At 34.1% G+C, this 20,000-nt stretch overlaps 1 protein-coding gene across 1 annotated transcript in view; it reads right to left on the bottom strand.

Annotated features, from left to right (window-relative positions):
* Window positions 1–2,596: 2,596 nt before the first annotated feature.
* The window catches only part of stw (laccase), an 85,277-nt gene continuing 67,873 nt past the window's right edge, over window positions 2,597–20,000 (bottom strand). Inside the window, exons 6-11 of the mRNA XM_076410149.1 lie at window positions 15,063–15,541; window positions 12,900–13,084; window positions 12,028–12,223; window positions 4,194–4,406; window positions 3,928–4,138; window positions 2,597–3,867 (exon numbers count right to left, since the gene is read on the bottom strand). Coding sequence (XP_076266264.1) covers window positions 3,687–3,867; window positions 3,928–4,138; window positions 4,194–4,406; window positions 12,028–12,223; window positions 12,900–13,084; window positions 15,063–15,541 — 1,465 coding nt within the window. The 3' untranslated portion in view covers window positions 2,597–3,686. The remainder of the gene's footprint in view (window positions 3,868–3,927; window positions 4,139–4,193; window positions 4,407–12,027; window positions 12,224–12,899; window positions 13,085–15,062; window positions 15,542–20,000) is intronic.

The raw sequence follows: 20,000 nt of genomic DNA, 5'->3' as shown, positions 1-20,000 counted from the left end.
AATCGTCAATTATTCGAATGTCGTCTACTAAAATGTTCGAAATGAATGGGTTAGACGTAAGGACGAAACAGTTGAATTATTTACACATGCTGTAGTATATTTCAACCGAAGATATATAAATGCTAACCTGAAATATTTTTGGGCGTCTCACATGTATTTGACCGGTTACGGCATTTGAGATTAATATACAGGATGAGCAAATTATTACTGCGGAACTTTTGTCAATTGCTGTAGTCATATCGTTTCGATGGAAAATTTAGAGTCTCGTAAGAAGGCATTGTCAACATTTAAACCTAACAGGTCAACTGAAAAGTCCTCGGCCTGACACATAGATGTCGCTACTAGAATTAAATCCATATGTCTTTTAGTTAGCTCTAACCCTCAAAAGATGCTTGTATAACAGATAATTAACAGCTGTCGGATCATTAGTTTGTGAATTATAGCATTTTGAGTGAGGCAACTTGTGTTATTGTGAAAAAAATTGATAAAAAGGATTTCGCGTGTTGATAAAATATTGATTTCTGAAGGGAAAAATATAGTTGAATCAAAAACTTGGCTTGATGCCGAGTTTCCGGAAACTGCCCCAGGAAAATCAACGATCAAGGATTGGTATGCTAAGTTTAAACGTGGTGAAATGAGCACCGAAGACGGTGAACGCATTGGAGGCCCAAAAGAAGTTGTTACCGACGAAAACATTAAAAAAATCTACAAAAAGATTTTGAATGACCGTACATTGAAATTGAATGAAATAACAGACACTTTAAAGATATCAACTGAACGTGTACATCATATCATTAACGAATATTTGGGTATGAGAAAGTAGGTGCCGCGCGAGCTCACTTTTGACCAAAAACAACGACAAGTTGATGATTCGGAGCAGTGTTTGAAGATGATCAAGCGTAATAAACCCGAGTTTTTTCGTCGATATGTTACAATGGATGAAACATGGCCCCATCATTTCACTCCGAAGTCCAATCGACAGTCATCCGAGTGGACCGCGCATGATGAACCCGCTCCAAAGCGAATAATGTTCATTGACTACCTTGAAATAGGAAGGACCATCAACAGCAACTATTACATAACGTCACCAAGACAGCGCACCATGTCACAGGTCAGTGAAAACGATGGCAAAAATCCATGAATTGGGCTTCCAATTGCTTCCTCACCCACCGTATTTTCCAGATCTGCCACCCAGCGACTATTTCCTGTTCAGAGATCTCAAAAGAATGCTCGCTGGGAAGAAATTTTCGTCAAATGAAAAGGTAATCGCCGAAACTGAGGCATATTTTGAAGCAAAGGACAAATCGTACTAGAGAAATGGTATCGAAAAGTTGGAGGGTCGCTATAATCGGTGTATCACCCTTGAAAAACTAATTTTGCCAAAAAAAAAAGTGTTTTATGATGGTAGGCCGGAGACTTTTCAATTGACCTGTTATCTCGGCTAGAGTTCCGGAGGGGGGTAGTGTCTTGGAACCACTCCAACAACAAAAGAAAAAGTACTTGGAATATTTTCAGATTACCCTGTATCCTATAAAACATATTGCTGTTTAGTGCTATAGAAAAAGTACAAATGGCAGGGGCAGACGAGACTGAAAAATACAGCTTAATTTAATCTGTCTATGTCCATTTTGCTTTGCGGCGAAATGACAACAAATAATCAATCTCTTAGTACATCTTTATGGTAGATTAAATTGGAAACATAGCGTTTGACAAACAACAAAGCAGATCAGACTGAAAATCAAACAGCTAGTATACTTTTTTAATTATAATGCATATTTCGATTTAAAGGATGCAAATGTGGGGTTTCATTAAACCATAAACTGGCTAGTAACACAAAGCCGTCAAAACAAAGTTCTTTGATTATTAATCAACACTCGTTTTTAAAACATGAAAATTGGTTACTAAAAACTGGACAACACGCAGGATATCAGAAGATTAAGGCGAATCAAACCTCACGAATTTCTACAATTTATAAGTGTTATACTTAAATTTAGTTCAAGTATGTTTAAATCTGATTTAATTTTAATCTGGGAAATACATACTGACGCATTTATCCTGCCCTCATCTTGCTTGTGTATTAATGCAAGTACAACAGAACAATAGTAATAAATCTGTAAATTAAGACTGCACTAAGCAGATATAATATAAAAATTCTCTAACTACTCCAATGGCACACAATAGTTTATAGGAATAAAAAATCGTGAACTCGAGAGAAAGTTATTATGATAAATGTAATAAAAGTGATGTTATTGTTGGAGATATAAAAGCTGGAAGAAAATAAGTATCACACGTAAGAAAGATAATTTTTGTACATAAGTTAAAAGTAAAATATATATAATACAGTATATTAATACCTACCTTGGCTTGGTATTCCTATTTATACAAGTATATATATATATGCAGAAATGTACAGCACAAAATATTCACAAAACTATCTAAATCACTCTCTGAAGCACGGTAGTTACGCTATATTAATATTTATATATGTTATATACAGATACGCGTTGTTTTTCCTTTCTTAGTGTCAGTAAGCGACGATATGATATTATGTACAGGATACTTATTGATTTAAATAAAAACCCAAACACCATCCAGCTATTATATACATAAATTATAATTTTATTTCTATATCCAAAATATTCAAAAATATATATATACTCTTTACAATAATAGAACATCGAAGGAGTTATCATTAGACTAGTTACAATCTTACAATAACTGACATAACATGGTAACATTTGGAATACTGTGATACTTTTCATTTCCTATACATTTTTTACAACTGGTCTCCACCCATGCCGCGGAAGAGATCCAGATCCTATAACTAGGCAAAAATCTCAATTCTCATTAAAAATATTTAAACAAGTAAACAATTCATATATGACGAACGTGAGCGCAAAGATACACGTTCTTTCTTGGTTTTTTTCACATCCCTAACCTATTAATTTACTCGCTACCTACCTACAAAAATGTCTCTGATTTAAAAAAAAACTTATTGCCACCGACGAGAAAAGAATACTTCTATAAAAATAAACAAGAATAGTTCATAGTTAAGTAAGACAAATTTAATACGAAAAAAGAGAACTAAGCAGAGTTAATAGACACAAAGGAGAAGAAAGATGGAGGTAGAAGACAAGAAAAAAGAGAGAACTTAGTAGGGGAAGAAAGAAAGAAGTATTGTTTTCGTCGGAATGATGTTGAGTGATTTCTGATGTGAAAAAGACCAATGGAAAACAGTACAATTCCATTTCTCTCGTTGTATCTTGGAGAAAGCACCAATGTAGTGGAGATTAAACAAGAGGGCTCTAGGGAGAGGTAGGGGGACGCTTAATACATACATTATATGGCTGAAAAAGACCATTTGGTACAGTACAAGTTCATTTACAAATATAAATAATACGTTTTCAAGTAGTTAGGAGATGTAACATAATTAAAATAATGATGGGTAACTCGAGAGGATGGTAGGTTTTTTGGAGACTGGCGTTGACGCGTCCAAGGATCGCGACGATGTCGACGAATTTTGATTTGGGAGCATGAATGCGAATTTTGCTTGTTGACACGACGACCGAGACCGATGGCACCGAAAGATAGTCGAAAGATTTCGACTTTCCGGACATCGCGGCTATCCTTGGACGCGTCCCCTGCAGTTCGATCAAAGTTAAATTAAATAATGTCTATTAAAGTCTTTATAATTTTGTTGGATCTAGGTTGATGCGTGGCGAGTGATCTCCACAGGTGGGGAAGTTGGGTGGTATTGGAGGCAGATCGGTCTGGGTTCCCACGTGGAGCAACAGGTTCATGCCTATTACTATGTGGAAGAGGAAGTGACAGTGGAAGAGCCACACTCCCGGATTATCCGCGCGGAATCTGAAATAAAAAACGGGGCTCGTCATCGTTCCTGGAACGCGCCAAGTCGGTCGTACTCACCTGAAGATTACGTATCCGTTGTTTGGTACGGCGATGGTGTCTTTGCCGGGTGGTAAGTCGAAGTGTCTGTGCAACAGCCCCCTTCTGTCCAGATCCAGAGCGTGTTTCAAGTTGATTTTCTTCACGTTCTGATCGGGAGATCTTCCCATTCCTACCACGTTGAAAGCGTAACCGTGGAGATGGAAGGGATGGGACAAGTTCGGCTGTTGGACTGTTGAAAACGATTGATATCAATTTTGTTACCAGTATCAGAGGAGAAAACTTACCTTCATCGACAAGAACTACTTCAACAATAGCATTGAGTGGAATATCGACTTTATGGGTGCACATACAGTTGGGACCACAGTCGGCTGGTCGGTTATCACCGTTACAGAACTGAGCAGGATCGACATCGTCATATTGCGAAAGCAGAGGAGCAGGTGGTGACATGTAGGAAATTTCGTCGATTAAACTGATCACGTGGTCACCATTTGGAGCAACTAAAATCAATGGTGAGTTTAAACACTGATAAAATGTTCAAATATATATTTAATCGATTACTCAGTTCAGTTACGTGTTATAAGTGATATAAAGTATCGAATGAACAGATTATAAGTGTGACTTGATGGACATAGGGTTATAAATATTCTGCTTTATGAATATGTTTTGAATAATATAAAATACAGTATTTCTTTTCTATTGTGAGTAACTGGTATGTATTTTTCGTACAGTTTTCTCATGTTAAAGTTCTTGGTCAAGATGTGAAGTATAGCTCTTTTTGTCTACTACTATTAATAACGTTGGTACCTTTTTGAGTAGATCCTGAAAATTCTTGTTTTATATTAATGACAATGACAATAAATAGACCAACTAACAGATCAATTGAAAAGTACCCGGCCTGGCACATAGATGGCGCTACTACAATTAAACCCATATGTTTTTTAGTTAGCCCTAACGCTCAAAAGATGTGTGTATAAATTTGACAGCATTTCGAGTGAAGCAACGTTTGTTATTGTGAAAAAATATTGCTTTTTGAAGTGAAAAAATACAGTTGAAGCAAAAACTTGGCTTGATGCCGAGTTTCCGGACACTGCTTCAGGAAAATCAAGGATTGGTATAATAAGTTTAGACGTGGTGAAATGATCACCGAAGACGATGAACGCAATGGACACCCAAAAAAGGTTGTTACCGACGAAAACATTTAGAAAATCCACAAAATTATTTTGAATGAACGTAAATTGAAATTGAATGAAATAGCAGACACTCTAAAGATATCAACAGAACGTGTATATTAAGTCATTCACGAATATTTGGGTATGAGAAAGCTTTGTGCAAAGTGGGTGCCGCGCGACCTCACTTTTCACTAAAAACAACGATGAGTTGATGTTTCGGAGCAGTGTTTGAAGAGGATCAAGCGTAATAAACCCGAGTTTTTTGGTGGATATGTGACAATGAATGAAACATGACTCCACCATGTCACTCTGAAGTCCAATCGACAGTCATCCGAGTGGACTGCACACGATGGGCTCGCTCCAAAGCGTGGGAATACGCAACATTTGGCTGGCAAGGTTATGGTGTCTGTATTTTGGGATGCGCATGGAATAACTTTCATTGACTACCTCGAAAAATGATAGACCACGAACAGCGACTATTACATAGCATTATTGGACCGTTTGAAGGACGAAATCACCGACAATGCACCGTGTCAAAAATCCATGAATTGTGTTTCGAATTGCTTCCTAATCCACTGTATTCTCCAGATCTGGTCCCCTATAGTGTAGTGACTATTTCCTGTTTCCTGTTCTCAATTTGATTAATAATCTTATTTGTAAAACGCAACGAAGAAGGTTACCAATAGACTATATTACTCGTAAATAATAAAAATACCAGAAAAAACTAAAGTAGCAGATAAGCTAATTGTTATTGAAAATTATTTGATAATATTTTATGAAAATAAGTATGAAATGTTATGAATGGATATATGTTACTTTATTCTACTCATATTAACCTGAAAATTATACAAATTATATTCCACCAAAATAACACTGTTGTATATTTATAATTTTTTGAAAATGTCGAGTTTTGTACCCGTAAACATGCATTTGCAGCAGGCATTACTTTTCTTCTCTCATCAAAAGAAAAAAGTCATCTCGTTGGTTAAGAGATACTGATGAGCATGCTCTGACCACAAGAACATGTGAAATGCGGTTTCGGAAATTCAAATGTGGCGATTTCAATGTTCAAGACAAGGATTGTTCTGAACTAAACATTTGAAGATGCGAAATCGCCGGAGTTATCTGATAAAGATCCAACACAAACTCAAAGACACTTGACAGAAAAGTTGTGAACGATGGGAAAGATCCAAAAGACGAATCGAATGACATGCATTTAGAGAATAGAAAGTGAAAATCGTCAGTGAAATGCTGTTTCACAGACATGCAAGGAAGTTGCTTTCGAATCGAGTGGCAACGGTTAATGGAAAATGGATTTATTTCGAAAATTCTAAACGGAAAAATTATGGTTATTACCTGGCGAAGTAGGCCCATCGACTGCAATACCAAATCGCTTTGGTTGCTACCAAATCGCTAGGGTCAAGTTAGTATCGTATATTATGAACTGTTGAAACATGAACTGTTGAACTGTTGAAATAATAAATGTTGTCGCGTCGCCGATCGCTATAGCTAATAAATGATCAATTTAAACCGTTCATTGATCGAAAAACGCCCATTAAATGTGCACAGACATGATGAGGTGAATTTTCGGTATGACAGCCCCCGATTTCTTACAGTAAAACTATTTAAAGAAGTGTCGAAATCACTCGGATGGAGAGTTTTATCGCACCATCCTCTCCAGGCTTGGCTCCATCCGGCTGCCACCGTTAAGAAATAGCTCGATCAAAGGTTTAGCTCAAAGGAGAAACTGTTATATTGAAATGACATCTATAAATTGCCTGAAAGATGGACAAAATTTTACCAATACACCTTTTATTGAAATATAGAAATACTTTACTATAAAAAAGAGAGATTATATTACAAAAATAATGCTCCAATATTACCGTAAAAAACTCGTTAAACTACACGAAACTTAAATGTTAAAAATGCATTTTTCTTTTTCCTTATTGTTGTTACATCGACATCATCAGCGTCAACGTTAAATTGCGTTGTCTCTATACACCGAGCGAGTTCTTCTTGTCTCTTTTCGTTTCGATAAAGCCGACAGTGTCGCAGATAGCGCTTTAGATTAGTGTTGTATAATATTTATGGTTATTTATCGACCGAAATGGAATGAATTACGACACCCGCTCGGCCGGGACCAATTAAAAAGTTACTTCTTCGGGGCCGACGCTTCGATCGATTTCTATCTGATTACAGCGTGACGATTTGCCCAGAAAAAAAGCAATAAATCGGGCACGCGTGCCGCGCATTATGTAGGTTTTTAATAGTGTTGGGAACTATCGACTGAAATCGACTATCGACTGTTTAGTAATTGACTACTTTTTACTATCGACTGTTTCAGTCGCTATATTTGGTTCGACTGATTTTATTACTTTTTACCAGTGACTGTTTCAGTCGCTATTTTCGGTCCGACTGATTTTGTTACTATTTACTATGGACAGTTATTATTTTTGGTTCTACTAATTTCATTCGACTGATTTTTAACGTTCTGGCTCTGTCGTCCTAGCCACGACCTTGACAAAAATTTAGGCTTACATATATTTATATGTAATATACGCAGTTTTATGATTTTTTAGTAGTTTGCTTGTAAATAACAATATATTGCATATTAATATAGCAGCATTTTGGAACGATATTTTTCAAGATTGTTAACGTAATAGGGTAAAAAGATTAAAATTGTGAATGATGAATAGTAAAATACTTCTGACTGTTTTTATGGCAATAATACGTAATATTTGGATTACCCTCTCGATTTTTGTTAAAAAATATGAAAAAAATGATTAGGTATATCTTTATTTTTTATTTAGTATTTATGGTTATTGTACATCTTTAGTTTTTAGGTTTTGTTTAAGTTCTATTGTGTTATCTATATTTATTATAGTTTATTATTTGAAAATAGCTATTAACATATTAATATACGATAAAACATTTGTGGGGTATTATTCCATGCCATAGAAAAATTCCATTCCCTTTTACAGGTACACAGAACTTTCAGATATAAAAGTAATTCTACTTCGCTTAAAATGAAATTATCAATTGCATGTTAATAGTATTCATTAATAATTTTTTTCCTTTTCTTTTCACTGAAAATAGTAATTACTATTTTCAGTCGCTAGTTTTTTGATTATCGACTATTTCGACTGGTTTCAGTCGATAGTTCCCAATGCTAGTTTTTATTATTTTTGAACCAAAACAACCATCGTTGATTTTATAAATGTTTCGTTTGATTTTCTTTTTGTGCTAACAAAACTGGTTGGGTCTAGAAAATAAGGATACTTTTTTAAAGGTTAAATGCGGACACGTAATTATATTTATTTATATTTAACATTTAATTTAATTGAATAAAATGTTTAACTTGAGTTTACGAAGTTTCTTCTTTTGTATAGTTTAGGGGTCTAATTTATTAGACAATTTAACTGGTTTTTGTAACATTTGTGACCTGGGAATATAATTATGACTTGAGACGATTGATACATGGAGAAGGTTGGCCAAGATAGAGGCTAGATGAAGTGTGTCAGAAGGTAGACCTGGTAGAGGACCCCTTATGGTAGCTATAACCGCAAGTATTAAACATCAAGAAGGCGCGAAATCGTGGAATTTTCGAACATTTCTTAAGAGTCCGAAAGGAACATGTGTGAGAATTTACCATCAAAACAGATTTGACTAGACAAAATAAACAATTGACTAAAAAATTTGCAAAATGATTTGAAATAATCAGAACTAAAAATTGACTAAGGTCTTATCAGAATCAGAACAACAGAATTTGTAACAGAATTAGAATTAAAGAGTTAAAGAATCAAGAACAGAAGCAGTGAAATGTCAGGAGTACAGAATTAGCGAGAATAACAGATTTAATCAGAATTAAGAAGAAAGAACAAGTATCAAGAATGGAAGGCAAGAATCAAGAACACTATAATTTTTATATGTCGTGTGTATAATCATCAGTTGGGTCATTTCCATCGATTTCATAATTTCTTCACCATTCCGTATCGATTTAACATCTTTCATTACATATAAGTTTTATATTATTCATTTAAATAAACAAACTCGTCTTTGTGCATTAATTTACGTAAAGAAGAGAGAAAATAAATTGTATTTCGTTTGAAACATTGTTTTCTCTCCTTAACAACTTAACAGTCATGAGTGTTAAAACGTATGTTATCTACAGAGTCATAACTGGTTTTTAAAACAGCTGTAATTCTTCGCGAAGTAGATTCGTAGAGGGTCTGATTAGTTTCAAATGGAATATTATCTCATTCTTGTACCAAAACATTCGTTAATTGCTTCAGTTAGGTTGCTCTGGTCTAAAACTACCTGCCAGCTGCCAGGGAAGATATTCTGATATTCTGAGGATATTCTGATAACCTCAAACCTAGAGTGAAACTTTTTGGCACTATTATCTTAGAATATGGCAGTGTTTGACAACAATATGCTAGTCATAATAAATATTTCATCATTGAGGATGTCGAGATATTCATTCGCAGTTATCCGGCGAGTTATGTGATTGAAAAGACCGTTTGAATACCATCAATCATTAGGGGAGGGCTAATGCTTGACTCTAAGAACTAGGTAGTCTAGATCATAGGCTTCCTTTTTGGAGTTTTCCATGCATAAACTCGGCCGATTGTAAGAAACAATGTAAACCATGATTCATCGGACAATGCCATGTTTTTCTAATCATCAAGTGTCTAGGTTTTAAAATAAAAGATTTCCCAATCGCAGGCCTTCCATGAATTTTTTTCCAAGCCTTGTGGAGCTCTTGCTGTACTGTTTTTTGTTGAAGAAGTATTACTCAAGTAAGTGTTGAGTTCTGTTGTCACTTTTACCGCCGTAGTCTTATCTTGTCTGGCCCCAATCCCTTTTAATGTTCGTCGGTCTCTGTCACTTAACTTTATAATGGCTACTATTGCTTTTCTCCGATGATGTTTTACCATGTAGGTCGTGAAACGTTAGCTATTGAGTTTTAAGATCTGAGAGCTCACACTTTTCACGTCAACCGTATGTTATAGTACACTGAAATGTAATCAATCAAATATTGCCAATATACAATACGATGTACGATATTGCATAGTATTCATTTATTATTTTGCTTATCTCCTGTAGATTATAGGATGCTGTAATTAAATACACAGTTTTTATTATACTGTGAGTTTGTTGAAAGGTGATTAATAACAAGACACGGTTTTCGAAAAGTTTTACTTTACATGTTGACTCAAAGAGAGTGCGGGAATTTACGAAGCTACTGATTCTACTGCTATCCACTGTTTCGAAAAACACAACAGACACGCCAAAAGTGATAAATACTAATCAATTTTCAAAAAAAAACCGCTTTGGTCAACGGTTTCTAACTCAAAGATGGAGAATTAGATGATTATATTGTATGAAAGCGTCATTCTATTGTAGCTGATGTATCATATAAGCAGTAACGCCAACGTAACAGTCGTCAGATATCCAGAAACGATAAATATGACTCTGAATGAATTCTGAATGTACGTTTTGTTCAACGGTTTCTAATTCAAAAGTGAGGAATCGGAAGATTAAATTATATGAAAGCGTTATAAACTTATTGTAGCGAAAGCGTTTGGCTTGAATATTAAGAGAAAACGATCTTTATACAACCAGCAAAACCAAAATAATATTTAGCAATATAATGTTCGGTTACATCTTCAAAAATTGTTAAAATTACACGGAAATTCCTGTTCAGCCTCTTCGTTTGATAAACATAGAGATACTTCTGCCTGAAAGGGAACTAAATCTGGCTAATAACCTGGACGTTGAACCAATTAGTAGTTCAAATAATTGATTAGCGATGGGTTGTGTGTTTATTTTGATGAATTTCACGAATTTTACAAAAAAAATTTTTTTACATCACTCCTCTATCTTTTCTTTTGATTTATAATCTTTCTGTTCTTTATGTTCTATTGTTAATGAATTCGAGATCAATTAAGCACATACCTTTTAGAATCTGAAAACTGTAATTAAAATGCAATATAGTGAAATGTCTAGAATTTCTATTGGTCAGTTCAATTGATGATCTTCCAAAACCATATTCTATAGTTTTTATACTATTTGTGATGTTCAAGCAGTTTTTGGGTACATTGTTCTTCATATCGTCTTTAAAGCTTGCATACATCATTTTATACTTAACAATTACAAACCAAATTGTAACCCAAGAAGGAATTAACAGATTGAAATAAAAATTTAGTTATGTTCTAATTAGTGGCGAAATAAAAATTTAAATAATTGTTAAATTCCAAACCATTAAATTTAAAGCATTAAAAATAAATTCTGGAGTCATTTTAACAAAAAGCAGAGCATATCAAAGTCGAGCAACCTAAAATCAAGATTGGTTTAACACTCAATCATAAAACCAAGTTGGACCTATGGGGTGCAAATATGGGGTTGCACTAAAAAATCAAACCAACTAATAATCCAACGTACCCAAAACAAAGTTTTACGTTTAATTGCCAATTTTTGTCGCTACGTAACCAACGATAAGCTGCGATAACTTCTAAATCAAATGTATACACAAAGTGTTCCAAGATTTCACTTTAAAACATGAAAGAAAGTTGCTAAATCACAGCAACGCGGAAGCAATACAGCTACTCGACAACACGCAGAAAATCAGAAGATTGAAATTTTTATTTAGGAAATACATACTGATTTATTTAATCCCGTACTCGTCTTGCTTGTGTATTAATGCAAGTACAACAGAACAGTGCATATCTAGTGTAAGATACAGTTAATAAAATTAATAACAGTTGTTTTGCAGTGAATGTTTTATTGGCAGAACAATTAATTGTGGTACTACCTTAAGCCATCTTTCGTAAAACGCAATGAATTAATTCCAACATCTAATATTAATGATCTTTCTATGCATGATGATGATAATGATGATTACTGTGATTCAATATGATATCGGAGCTTTCCTTCGGCAATGACTTACCTAAATGTCTGTTATAAGTGTTGGGGTTGAAGAGGTCGTCGGGAGTGTAGAGATAGAAACGGAAAGGCAAGAAGATCTTAACGTTTGGTTGTTCGGTAAGCAGAGCTTTATCCACTTCCCTGGCATTCTTCAATTGATTGATACAGACGGCGTCTCTCCTAGTTTCATTGCATCTCGCATCCAGAGGGTTTAGAACCTAGACGATTGTATATAGGAAATTCTATTTACAATATGATACATTTTTATATACATTCTAAATGAGTTTATCGTTGTTTTGTTGGCGTTTCTAGTTATATATTAACGCACTTCTTATATACATAAATAATACCGAGAATTAGATCACAATCACCACAACTATTTAGGTATTGTTATACGTTATTTTACTCTATACATGTATGTATAATCATGTAAATATATCGGTTATTAAAATGCATCTTATATTACCCTATATCACTTTAGTTCTCGTCTGATTTACAGTCGAGTTGTACGATTATCAATGCATATGTTATATAATTAAGCGATTTTGTAACAATCACCTATTTATTTATAATATCCTTCGTCACACTTACGCACATACACGCACGCACACATATATACAATTGTTTAAAATCGCTAATCATATAGAAAATTGTAAAAGGTTTACATTCTTTCGAACACTGTAGTTTTTAACGAATATTTTAATAAATCATTAAAAGATGCACTATGATTTATCTGATGTATGTATAGTTGAAGTATAGGAGATAAAGATTATATTTAATATATTTTACATATATACAGTTCAATCTTCAAGTAGAAAAAGAGAAATCAAACTTTTCATTCACTCGTATATATTCATATATACAACATACTGTCACCGCCCGTTGTACACTTACCACACCCTGGGGGATTCCAAAATCGTAGGTGGGAGCTTGGGAGAATGGTGTGTATGGACCTCTGTAGTATCTCAATACAGCCAATTGTTGAACACGTCTGATGCCGCATTCTCCAAGACCTCTCACTTGTATCCAGTAAGCTCCAACGGCTTGATCAGCGTTGATGACGAAGTCATAACGTTCACCTAAAATTGATTATATATAATCAAACAAAAAAAAAACGTATGTACTAAGATCTTAACTTAAATTAATTTTTATTTATTTATGAGCATTTTTAGGGATTGTGAGTTAATTTTTATACTTATATTTTCTCTAGGTATCAAGGACATCCAATTATTTATTTCGTTTATACTAGTACTAGTTTTTATCATTTCATTCTCATTCATTTCACCCTAGTCTCAGTAATTTTTCCAATAGATAAAAATACCTAATAAATAATATGTCTTAAGTCTTATATGACAATCAAAATATGCTATCCAAAACATTTAAAGCATTCAATAAAGTTAGATATGTCGTCTTCACCTGAAGGCTGCATCTAACAAGTAAATAAAGAAAATTATCAATGTGAAGTCGAGAGATGGTGGCATATTTCTGTGTTAGCTGTTGAAGTTTGAATGGAGAAAAAATTGAATTTATTACGCATGTTCAAAGTTTAAGCATTTAAGAATATGTCGACCAGGGGTTTTCAAAAGTATCAAATTATTATCGAAGTTGCAGCGATGTTTTGTAATATGATAATCGATGTTTAAATCAGTCGGTCGACATGAATCGAACACTAGACGGTAAACATAACTCAACTATCTGAGGACGAGTTCCCTTGGGAAAATCTTTAATAATCTACATAACGTATAGATGGCGCTAGTATCACCTTCAGTTAGTACTAACATTCAAAAGAAAGCTGTTAATTCTACTACATAAGTTTGTGAGTTATTGTGCTAAGAATGATGCTATTTTTGTTATTTTCTAAACAATTTTGTGTTTTAATTTTACACTGGTTTTTGATGGGAAAATACTGTTCATCGGGCGGCTGATGCCGACTTCGCTTCGTTATGCATGGTGCTTCGAGTAATCTGCTTCGAATTGCGAGCTTTTGTTGCGTTTAAAGAAGCTAGAACAGCTCGATTACCTACAAGAATTGCAGAAACTCTTGGAATTTGAAACATTTGGAAGGAGAAGACCTAATAGAGGAAATAGTATTATTAAAATATTTTTTCAAAATTTCAACCATCACATTTTTGAGCAGCATACTGTTTATGTATCTTGTGGCAGCTATTCGTAATCTATGTACTTAATGTTGTTATTTGTAGTGAGTTTAGGTAAGTGATGGAATAGCATCAGCGAATGTGGTCATTGTTATCTTCATATTTAGGAATATTAGTAGTATGAACTAAGTATAATATAGCTGAGGAATTTAGCTGATTGATGTTATTGAATTATATGTTTTTCAGTATTAAGAGGTCAATTAGATCTGCTGTCAATTGTTGGTCAACGTAATGTTTATTAGTAGACTGGCATACATATATAGTTTATTTTATTACGTTGTTTAGATGTTTATCCATCCTTAGTGGTGATAAGGATTGGATGTGTGGCATTAAATACTTCTCCAATTGTGAATTATTTTCTCAACTTCTTAAAGATTTAGAGGTAATCCCATTTTTCTAAGGCATAGCTATGAGGATTTATGGAAAAAAAATTAAAATGAATTCACAACGAATGGGGAATTGGAAGAACATCAAACGCTGAAGTCAATATGGGAAATAGGTCTAACGGTGATTTAAAGTAAATTGATTGTTAACGTAAACTATTCCGGTTAGTTCTGTAGCGACCTTGAGGCATGTCGAATTTTACATCTTAGAATAAGAGGCCTGCAAAATACCCAGGAGCCACATACATTCCGAAAGTTCCAATTATGTTGTGCGTGACCGAATAATTTTCTCTTTTGACCGTTTCCTGTATATGTAAATGGTAAATATGATTGAGCAAGGTCTCTCATATCTGTAGCAAGAGTGTCGGGTTCGTCCTCTAAAAGTAGATCGACATCGGATGCCGAAGCCTTTCGAAATATTCTATTCTAGACACCTGTTATAAGGTTATACTACTCAAGGTTTTCCGTTCATTCATCGATTCGGATTTCGGGTTCGGTTTCCTCCCCGATAGACTTACCGGAGAACGAGATGATCGTGTTGACGTTGACCGGGTGAACCGGCTCGCCGTCGGTGGCGATGAGGACCATGGTGTGTCCTTGAACGGTCAGCTGTACGGGACAGACGGAGGCCAGGGAGGTGATCATACGGAATCGGTACCGTTTGCCGGGCGTCATCGTGTAGGTCTCCAGGGGCGTGTTGGTCATGAAGCCGGTGTTCGGATCCCTGAACTGGCCTTTGCCGTTGATCAGAATGTTCTCGGGATCTTGGCCGGTGTTGACGGCGAGCCTTCCGGGATATCTCTCGGCGGCGGCCTCGTGCATCCAATCGGACAGGAGGATGACGTGAGTGGTCAGATCGAAGTCGTACAGGTGGCTGTTGGGGTCTCTGTTGGGCGGTTGTCGGACGACGATGCTGCCGTAGATACCGTCCATCTTCTGGAGACCGGTGTGGGCGTGCCAGAAGTGAGTGCCGGCATTGCCAGCGATCCATTGGTATCTGAAAATAGAAACATATATCTTTATATATTTTCTTCTGCTCGTATGTATGTGATTGAGCTCCTAAACAGTTGGAAATATTTTGATGGATATTTTGTGTGTGTTTTGGTTGATTCGAGAATGGTTTGAATTCATAATAGTTACGAATCACTTATAATTCGGGACGGAACGGAATTAATAACACCGCTTATGGCTTTGGAACAGAAGAAAAATTTTATTTACATCTTTTATACATTTTCGAACAGCCTCGATACAAATTACACAAATAACTAGTTCTTCTTCTTTTCAACATTGGCTCTTGTATCGACATAAATTATATATTTAACAACAATTGGATTCTCTAGGAGGCTGCGATAAGGTTCCAGGTGCTAAAGATGTCGGAGAGATAAATGAGTAAAATTTTTAATTATGTTTGTAAAATCCTAATAATCATTTCCCAAAATAGCGGTTTTATAATATTTGCATTTTTATAGCTTTATGGTGGTATTTTGATCTCTCCAGCGTATTGTCGCTACCTAGCCTCTGGTTTATTTGAAATACGGAAAAATCTTTATAATTGACCATTGGTTAGAAGAGAAGGTGATTAGCAAATGCAGTATACTTTGGGAGTAGGCGTGACATACATGCCACCTTAAATAGTTCGAACCGAGGCGTTAAATCCTCTTTCACTCTTTCACTCTTTTTATTAAGTTCGTTAAACTCACAATTCCCGATAATTCTTGAGGTCAGGTCCGAGAAGTCTAGATGGAAAGACCCGTATGAAAGATCGCCTTGGTTCACTTAAATTGTAATTAGTGCGAATAAATCAAGTAGTGTAAAGAGTTTCATTAATTTGCAAGAAAGTCTAGCTGAAATCGTCAGTTGCTTACAACTAGGGCCCAGAGTGTATTAGCAACAATAAAACAAATAAAAGGGTTCCAATAGCAGTCCGCTATGAGAGCTATCGAGAAGTGACAGACGAGGAGAGAACTAGTTAGCTACTTAGTTAGTTTAGTCTAGTTTATTAGAATAACACCAGGAATTGTTTAGTTATTTTTTATTCCAATCGACGTGTATCTTGCAGAGTGATATTTTGGCTTCTACAATTCTTCTTTCTTCTTTTGTAGTTCATTCTGCCGATGTACTCCTTTTTCTAACTAGTACAAACTTATCAACGTTTTCGCCCTTTTCTCTGTATAATAGGGTTTTTACAGTTATTCTACGATATACCCTATAATTTAGTTTTTACTTTTTTATATTTATTTCCCCATACTGAGTCATTTAGATATCATTGTATTCTTGTTTCCTTAGTGTTTTGTTTTCTTACCTGTGCATCATTACCACGATAAGACTAAGACAAATAATTTTAATCTTCTGCCTTTAGGTTTGCATATCGATGGCGTTTTTGTTCTTGTTATGTATTTTTTAAAACCGATGTTCTTGTATGTAAAGAGGGACTATAACATATTTTAATGGAATATAATCTCATACCTTTTTCATGTCAATAAAACACCATGTGGACCGCTCTATTGTATTAATTGATTTTTCGGTTTTCTAATTACCTGTCATTGAATTCATGTGACATTCTCATCGCTTGCAATCGTTCGATTTGTTGTGACAAACTCATTAATCCCTTTCCTTTGTGTTTTAACAAAACGCCTAATTTGTTTTTGAAGTATTAATTTATCACATTAAGCAACGAATACAATTATAAATAATTACGGCATTAATATCAATATCCTAACATGATTAATCATATTTTAATCTCATTTCTCATTCAAGAACAACCGGATTTATTTTGTCGCAATTACAAATCCTTACAAAATAATACCAAACGAATTAAATTAACTTTTCTCGATAATTTGCATTTCGTGAAGAAACCGCTTGTCTATTAAGAAATATTAAAGAAAATTGTTCAATTTTAAGTACTTGTTTAACGTAGTGTAGCCAAACAAAGATGGCGATATTGTTTAAGATGAAGTAACTGAATGAAGCTGATTATTATCTAAATATATGAATGAATCAAGGTATTTTTTGAATGTTGTTCAAGGTCCAAGAAATAGGACAAAATATGGCGTTGATAAGTTATTGTTACTAAATAAAATGATCTTGTATAATCGTACTCCCACGCATTTACATCGAGTTTTTACTAGACCAATTTTTTTGTTATATATCATTAAATATTCATGAGATCGTATATTCCATTAAAGTATATTATACAAATTTGATTTTGATATTATCTATATCACCTACAGAATAAGTAACTACCATTTGATTGATATCCGATGAGTAATATGCCTATTTATATTCTCTAAATTGTACACACATTTTTCTTACAATTTCTGAGATTTGCATATAATAATTTCTGTCTGTATGAAACAAAATACTTCATTTTTGAAAGAATACCTTATTAGATCTGTTTTTCGTAATTATTCAGTATATGTAATACAAGTATATTTGATTAACTTTCAAATATAACCCTGATTCAACTAAGATTATTTTAACCTTCTTTCTGTTTTCCTTTTCACCTCTTGACTGTCAATAGAACCTTATTAATCTAACTAACTTTATTTACTATAAGTTCAGTCTTAGTTTGCTGAACATCAGAATATGATTAAACATACTCCCTGCCCAGCAAAATCGCTAGACCTCAACATAATTGAATAATCGTTATAGAAACATAAAACAAATAAAAGGGCTCCAACAGCAGTCAGCTATGAGAGCTATCGAGAAGTGGCAGACGAGGAGAGAACTAGTTAGCTAGTTAGTTTAGTCTAGTTTATTACAATAACACCAGGAATTGTTTAACAACAGACAAACAAGAAAACAAAGATGGCGATATTGTTTCAGATGATGTAACTGAATGAAGCTAATTATTGTCTAAATATAAGAATGAAACAAGGTATTTTTTGAATGTTGTTCAAGGTCTAAGAATTAGGACAAAATGTGGCGTTGATAAGTTATTGTTACTAAATAAAATGATCTTGTATAATGGTACTCCCACGCATTTACATCGAGTTTTTACTAGACCAATTTTTTTGTTATATATCATTAAATATTCATGAGATCGTATATTCCATTAAAGTATATTATACAAATTTTATTTTGATATTATCTGTATCACCTACAGAATAATTAGCTACCATTTGATTGATATCCGATGAGTAATATACCTATTTATATTCTCTAAATTGTACACATATTTTTCTTACTATTTCTGAGATTTGCATATAATAATTTCTGTCTGTATGAAACAAATACTTAATTTTTGAGAGAATCTCTTATTAGATCTGTTTTTCGTAATTATTCTTTTAATGTAATACTAAGCATATTAGATTAACTTTTAATTTTATTCGGGGCACAAATTGATTGCGGCTTTAATAGGTTATTTTGAAAAGGAACGAGATAATGGAGGCCCCCGTTTGCCGGTAAATTCCGTTAGAGAGGTAATTGTTAAAGATATTAAATAATATAAATCCCTAAAATTTCATTGAAAATATTTTTAGCGGGTTGCTGCCGCGCCAAATATTAGTGTGGGTACTGTGAATAACATCGCTCACAAAATGAAGAATAATACGTTAGATTTACCCTAGAAAACCCGTCTACATACAAAGTGGGTCACGAATCATGATCATATTGATATTGGCTCTATTCGAGACCAAATATACGAAATGTATAAGAACAGTAAGTACACAAACTATCTTATCGATATAAACATAATTTAATAAAATTATTTTAGAGATAATTGTCTGTACGGAAAGTATACATAAAATAATTACGGACATGTAGCTTTTTGAGGGATGTAAGACATCCTTTAATAGACTGTTACAGGGCATAGGATTTAAACGGTGTAAAGATAACATTCGGAGATGTACTATAATGTTAAAATAAATTATATTTGATAACATTTTTGTTCGATCACTTTATTTAGATTAGAATGTCAAAGCCAAACTGAACTAAAACTCAGGGTTGATGCGGCAACATTGCAATGTTTCGACGTCATAAATATCCATGACGCATTACTAAAAAACCTTTGAATAGACTATATATTGTGTAAATGTCAGGTGTTAATATGATTCTTGTACTTTGTATTTTCTGATTATAGTCTGCGGCACATTCTAACCTATTTTCCAGTCTAATAGTTATTACTAATTCATATTCGATTACACGCTCATTACCAGTTTAGTATCTTATAATCTAGATGGCATTCATTGCTTTTATTGCATTTCTTCTTCGTAGAATGTTTTGGTATTTGATATGTTTATATAATGAGAAAAAAAATGTAATCGCTTTCAAATCACTGTTTGTATACAAAGAACCTTCTTATCGTTATAGCCACTACCTGATCAATAAATGTTGCGTAAGAAAGTTAAAAAAAATTTCACAACTTAATCTGACATAGATACAGTCTGATATAGTTTATTTGATGTCGATTCTGTTTGATAAATTTTGTTTCGGTTTTTGAGGCAGAATAGGTGTTC

Source organism: Rhynchophorus ferrugineus, unplaced genomic scaffold (genome assembly GCF_030347505.1).
Source record: "Rhynchophorus ferrugineus isolate W39M unplaced genomic scaffold, kcgeb_rfMv2 rfM7, whole genome shotgun sequence".
In the NCBI taxonomy this organism is placed as follows: domain Eukaryota; kingdom Metazoa; phylum Arthropoda; class Insecta; order Coleoptera; family Curculionidae; genus Rhynchophorus; species Rhynchophorus ferrugineus.
The sequence above is the reverse complement of the archived record's forward strand: the minus strand, read 5'-3'. Positions and strand labels throughout refer to the sequence as shown.